This window comes from Salmo trutta, unplaced genomic scaffold (assembly GCF_901001165.1).
Source record: "Salmo trutta unplaced genomic scaffold, fSalTru1.1, whole genome shotgun sequence".
NCBI lineage: Eukaryota > Metazoa > Chordata > Actinopteri > Salmoniformes > Salmonidae > Salmo > Salmo trutta.
Genome location: NW_021822687.1, coordinates 87,501 through 93,722, shown reverse-complemented (window position 1 = coordinate 93,722; position 6,222 = coordinate 87,501). Strand labels below are relative to the sequence as shown.

The following is a 6,222-nucleotide window of genomic DNA, read 5'->3' as shown; positions in this document are numbered from 1 at the left end:
GTGGAGACAGGCTGGATCTCTGGTGAAGTTGATAGTAGCATAGTGGAGACAGGCTGGATCTCTGGGGAAGTTGACAGTAGCATAGTGGAGACAGGCTGGATCTCTATGGAAGTTGACAGTAGCATAGCGGAGACAGGCTGGATCTCTATGGAAGTTGACAGTAGCATAGTGGAGACAGGCTGGATCTCTGGGGAAGTTGACAGTAGCATAGTGGAGACAGGCTGGATCTCTATGGAAGTTGACAGTAGCATAGCGGAGACAGGCTGGATCTCTATGGAAGTTGACAGTAGCATAGTGGAGACACGCTGGATCTCTGGGGAAGTTGATAGTAGTATAGCTCACACTGTCGGACCAACGTTGGAGTAGAGGCCATCTGGACAAGTATTGGTTGCCGTGGCATAGATGGTTGTGATGTCACAGGCTGTATCTGGATTCTGATTGGTTGCTGTGGCATAGATGGGGTTAGTGGTGGTTCCGGTGTCTGGATCCTGGTTGGTTGTCATCGAGTCAGGCACCAAAGGTCTAGTAGAGTGTTGGGCTTCTGAAGAGAAAAACAAACAAAGATTATACATTTATTTTTTATATATTTCCTATGAATTAATTTTAAATAAAAACATTTAATTACAAAATCTATAATTATTTGTTGAGATATTTTTTTAAAGAACGATTGTGTGTGATAACTGGTGTACCTGCTGGTCTCCTGTCTCTGTCTCTCCTCTGTCTAAAGAACATGAACAGCAGCAGACCCAGCAGTAGTAGAACAACACCCAGAACAACACCAGAGAACATCACATCACATAGAACACCTAGACCAACACCAGAGAACATCACATCACCTAGAACACCTAGAACAACACCAGAGAACATCACATCACATAGAACACCCAGAACAACATCAGAGAGCATCACATCACCTAGAACACCCAGACCAACACCAGAGAACATCACATCACATTGAACACCCAGACCAACACCAGAGAACATCACATAACCTAGAACACCCAGACCAACACCAGAGAACATCACATCACCTAGAACACCCAGAGACAGTACACAGGCATAATGTTACAGTGATGCTACATTTAGCTAGTCTCTACTGTACTGTACTTCTGTGTTTCTACCATTTCAGAGGGAGGGAGGAGGGAAGACAACATTAGACAGAGAAACAGGTGGGTGTTGAGGAGAGCAGAAATAAAGATGAAATGTTAATGATGAGGTATCAAGTCACAGTCAGATTATTCAATCTAATACCAGTATCAGGCAAAGTCAGTGTGTTTTGTTGTGGTTTAATCTTATTTACTGTCTAGAGGTGGAAGATGTAATGACTAGTTTCCACCACAAGGTGGTGTATCTTTACATTCAAAGTTTTGGTTTATAAGGGTCGGATGCTTGGTAATTGTAGTCCATGTTACAGTATGGCGCTTGGTAGTTGTAGTCCACGTTTCATAATGATGCTTGTGTTACAGTATGATGCTTTTATTTATTTTTTATTTAACGTTTATTTAACTAGGCAAGTCAGTTAAGAACAAATTCTTATTTACAATGACGGCCTAGGAACAGTGGGTTGTCTGCCTTGTTCAGGGGCAGAACGACAGATTTTTTTCCCTTGTCAGGTCAGAGATTCGATCTTGCAACCTTTCGGTAACAAGTTCAACGCTCTAACCACTAGGCTTCCTGCCGCCCCAGTTGGTAGTTGCAGTCCATATTACAGTGTGATGCTTGTGCATTATGTTACCTTGTGTGCTAGCCATGTCTGTGGTGGTGATGCTGTTGTTACCTTGTGTTCTAGTCATGTCTGTGATGGTGATGCTGTTGTTACCTTGTGTTCCAGTCATGTCTGTGGTGGTGATGCTGTTGTTACCTTGTATTCTAGTCATGTCTGTGGTGGTGATGCTGTTGTTACCTTGTGTTCTAGTCAGGTCTGTGGTGGTGATGCTGTTGTTACCTTGTGTTCTAGTCATGTCTGTGGTGGTGATGCTGTTGTTACCTTGTGTTCTAGTCATGTCTGTGGTGGTGATGCTGTTGTTACCTTGTGTTCTAGTCATGTCTGTGGTGGTGATGCTGTTGTTACCTTGTGTTCTAGTCATGTCTGTGGTGGTGATGCTGTTGTTACCTTGTGTTCTAGTCATGTCTGTGGTGGTGATGCTGTTGTTACCTTGTGTTCTAGTCATGTCTGTGGTGGTGATGCTGTTGTTACCTTGTGTTCTAGTCATGTCTGTGGTGGTGATGCTGTTGTTACCTTGTGTTCTAGTCATGTCTGTGGTGGTGATGTTGTTGTTACCTTGTGTTCTAGTCATGTCTGTAGTGGTGATGCTGTTGTTACCTTGTGTTCTAGTCATGTCTGTGGTGGTGATGCTGTTGTTTCCTTGTGTTCTAGTCATGTCTGTGGTGGTGATGCTGTTGTTACCTTGTGTTCTAGTCATGTCTGTGGTGGTGATGCTGTTGTTACCTTGTGTTCTAGTCATGTCTGTGGTGGTGATGCTGTTGTTACCTTGTGTTCTAGTCATGTCTGTGGTGGTGATGCTGTTGTTACCTTGTGTTCTAGTCATGTCTGTGGTGGTGATGCTGTTGTTACCTTGTGTTCTAGTCATGTCTGTGGTGGTGATGCTGTTGTTACCTTGTGTTCTAGTCATGTCTGTGGTGGTGATGCTGTTGTTACCTTGTGTTCTAGTCATGTCTGTGGTGGTGATGCTGTTGTTACCTTGTGTTCTAGTCATGTCTGTAGTGGTTATGCTGTTGTTATCTTGTGTTCTAGTCATGTCTGTGGTGGTGATGCTGTTGTTACCTTGTATTCTAGTCATGTCTGTGGTGGTGATGCTGTTGTTACCTTGTGTTCTCGTCATGTCTGTGGTGGTGATGTTGTTGTTACCTTGTGTTCTAGTCATGTCTGTGGTGGTGATGCTGTTGTTACCTTGTGTTCTAGTCATGTCTGTGGTGGTGATGCTGTTGTTACCTTGTGTTCTAGTCATGTCTGTGGTGGTGATGCTGTTGTTTCCTTGTGTTCTAGTCATGTCTGTGGTGGTGATGCTGTTGTTTCCTTGTGTTCTAGTCATGTCTGTGGTGGTGATGCTGTTGTTACCTTGTGTTCTAGTCATGTCTGTGGTGGTGATGCTGGTGTTACCTTGTGTTCTCGTCATGTCTGTGGTGGTGATGCTGTTGTTACCTTGTGTTCCAGTCATGTCTGTGGTGGTGATGCTGTTGTTACCTTCCCTGTGGCTCAGTTGGTAGAGCATGGTGTGTGCAACGCCAGGGTTGTGGGTTCGATTCCCACGGGTGGCCAGTACAAAGAAATGCATGAAATGAAATGTATGCATTCATTACTGTAAGTTGCTCTGGATAATGACTAAAATGTCAAAAATGTAAAATGTTCTAGTCATGTCTGTGGTGGTGATGCTGTTGTTACCTTGTGTTCTAGTCATGTCTGTGGTGGTGATGCAGTAATATCTAACAATCAGTCTAACAAGTAATCTAACAATTCCAGAGCAACTACCTAATACACACAATTCTAAAGGGATAGAATAAGAATATGTTCTTATAAATATATGGATGAGCGATGGACTAGCAGCATAGACAAGATGCAATAGGTGGTATGAAATACAGTATATATGTCACGTGTTCTCCAGCCTCTAGATCACCAGGCTGCTCGTTATGGCGCACACCTGTCACCATCGTTACGCGCACCTGCGCATCATCAGACTCACCTGGACTCCATCACCTCCCTGATTACCTTCCCTATATATGTCACTCCCTTTGGTTCCTTCCCCAGGCGTTATTGTTTCTGTTCCTGGGTCAGTTAGCTCCCTTTGGTTCCTTCCCCAGGCGTTATTGTTTCTGTTCCTGGGTCAGTTAGCTCCCTTTGGTTCCTTCCCCAGGTGTTATTGTTTCTGTTCCTGGGTCAGTTAGCTCCCTTTGGTTCCTTCCCCAGGTGTTATTGTTTCTGTTCCTGGGTCAGTTAGCTCCCTTTGGTTCCTTCCCCAGGTGTTATTGTTTCTGTTCCTGGGTCAGTTAGCTCCCTTTGGTTCCTTCCCCAGGTGTTATTGATTCTGTTCCTGGGTCAGTTAGCTCCCTTTGGTTCCTTCCCAGGTGTTATTGTTTCTGTTCCTGGGTCAGTTAGCTCCCTTTGGTTCCTTCCCCAGGTGTTATTGATTCTGTTCCTGGGTCAGTTAGCTCCCTTTGGTTCCTTCCCAGGTGTTATTGTTTCTGTTCCTGGGTCAGTTAGCTCCCTTTGGTTCCTTCCTCAGGTGTTATTGTTTCTGTTCCTGGGTCAGTTAGCTCCCTTTGGTTCCTTCCCAGGTGTTATTGTTTCTGTTCCTGGGTCAGTTAGCTCCCTTTGGTTCCTTCCCCAGGTGTTATTGTTTCTGTTCCTGGGTCAGTTAGCTCCCTTTGGTTCCTTCCCCAGGTGTTATTGTTTCTGTTCCTGGGTCAGTTAGCTCCCTTTGGTTCCTTCCCCAGGTGTTATTGTTTCTGTTCCTGGGTCAGTTAGCTCCCTTTGGTTCCTTCCCCAGGTGTTATTGATTCTGTTCCTGGGTCAGTTAGCTCCCTTTGGTTCCTTCCCAGGTGTTATTGTTTCTGTTCCTGGGTCAGTTAGCTCCCTTTGGTTCCTTCCCAGGTGTTATTGTTTCTGTTCCTGGGTCAGTTAGCTCCCTTTGGTTCCTTCCCAGGTGTTATTGTTTCTGTTCCTGGGTCAGTTAGCTCCCTTTGGTTCCTTCCTCAGGTGTTATTGTTTCTGTTCCTGGGTCAGTTAGCTCCCTTTGGTTCCTTCCCCAGGTGTTATTGATTCTGTTCCTGGGTCAGTTAGCTCCCTTTGGTTCCTTCCCCAGGTGTTATTGTTTCTGTTCCTGGGTCAGTTAGCTCCCTTTGGTTCCTTCCCCAGGTGTTATTGATTCTGTTCCTGGGTCAGTTAGCTCCCTTTGGTTCCTTCCTCAGGTGTTATTGTTTCTGTTCCTGGGTCAGTTAGCTCCCTTTGGTTCCTTCCCAGGTGTTATTGTTTCTGTTCCTGGGTCAGTTAGCTCCCTTTGGTTCCTTCCTCAGGTGTTATTGTTTCTGTTCCTGGGTCAGTTAGCTCCCTTTGGTTCCTTCCCCAGGTGTTATTGTTTCTGTTCCTGGGTCAGTTAGCTCCCTTTGGTTCCTTCCCCAGGTGTTATTGTTTCTGTTCCTGGGTCAGTTAGCTCCCTTTGGTTCCTTCCCCAGGTGTTATTGTTTCTGTTCCTGGGTCAGTTAGCTCCCTTTGGTTCCTTCCTCAGGTGTTATTGTTTCTGTTCCTGGGTCAGTTCGGTGCGTTGTTTGTGTTTCTTATTTTTGTATTATGTTGTGTTTTTTTATTAAAACACTCACTCCCTGAACTTCCTTCCCGACTCTCAGCGCACATCGTTACAATTTACATATGAGATGAGTAGTGTAAGATATGTAAACATTATTATAATGGCATTATTTAAAGTGACTAGTGATCCATTTATTAAAGTCGCCAATGATTTGAGTCAGTATGTTGGCAGCAGCCACTCTGTGTTAGTGATGGCTGTTTAACAGTCTGATGGCCTTGAGATAGAAGCTGTTTTTCAGTCTCTCGGTTCCAGCTTTGATGCACCTGTACTGACCTCGCCTTCTGGATGATAGCAGGGTGAACAGGCAGTGGCTCGGGTGGTTGTTGTCCTTGATGATCTTTTTGTCCTTCCTGTGACATCGGGTAGTGTAGGTGTCCTGGAGGGCAGGTAGTTTGCACCCGGTGATGCGTTGTGCAGACCTCACTACCCTCTGGAGAGCCTTGTGGTTGAGGGCGGTGCAGTTGCCATACCAGGCGGTGAAACAGCCCGACAGGATGCTCTCGATTGTGCATCTGTAAAAGTTTGTGAGGGTTTTTGGTGACAAGCCAAATTTCTTCAGCCTCCACACTGTCTGTGTGGGTGGACCATTTCAGTTTGTCCGTGATGTGTACGCCGAGGAACTTAACTTTCCACCTTCTCCACTGCTGTCCAGTCAATGTGTATAGGGGCGTGCACTGTTTCCTTCTCTCTTTGTCGTCATACAGAGAATATCTCCCTTGATGAGTCCAAGCTGGGTGCTGATGTTGTTGGGTTTGGATGACAACAACACTGTCTCTGTATATGCCTTTAGAGAGGTACTTTTGGTTTGTCTCAGACCCCCGACCATAAGGACACTCAATGTGAGCATTTCCTCCTTCTGTTGCTCTGTTTGTAATCACCCCTGACAACACACAGACCACCG

At 45.3% G+C, this 6,222-nt stretch overlaps 1 protein-coding gene across 1 annotated transcript in view; it reads right to left on the bottom strand.

Annotated features, from left to right (window-relative positions):
- Positions 1–276: 276 nt before the first annotated feature.
- The window catches only part of LOC115183324 (CMRF35-like molecule 3), a 21,463-nt gene continuing 15,517 nt past the window's right edge, over positions 277–6,222 (bottom strand). Inside the window, exon 6 of the mRNA XM_029744654.1 lies at positions 277–541. Within this exon, the coding sequence (XP_029600514.1) occupies positions 339–541 (203 nt within the window). The 3' untranslated portion in view covers positions 277–338. The remainder of the gene's footprint in view (positions 542–6,222) is intronic.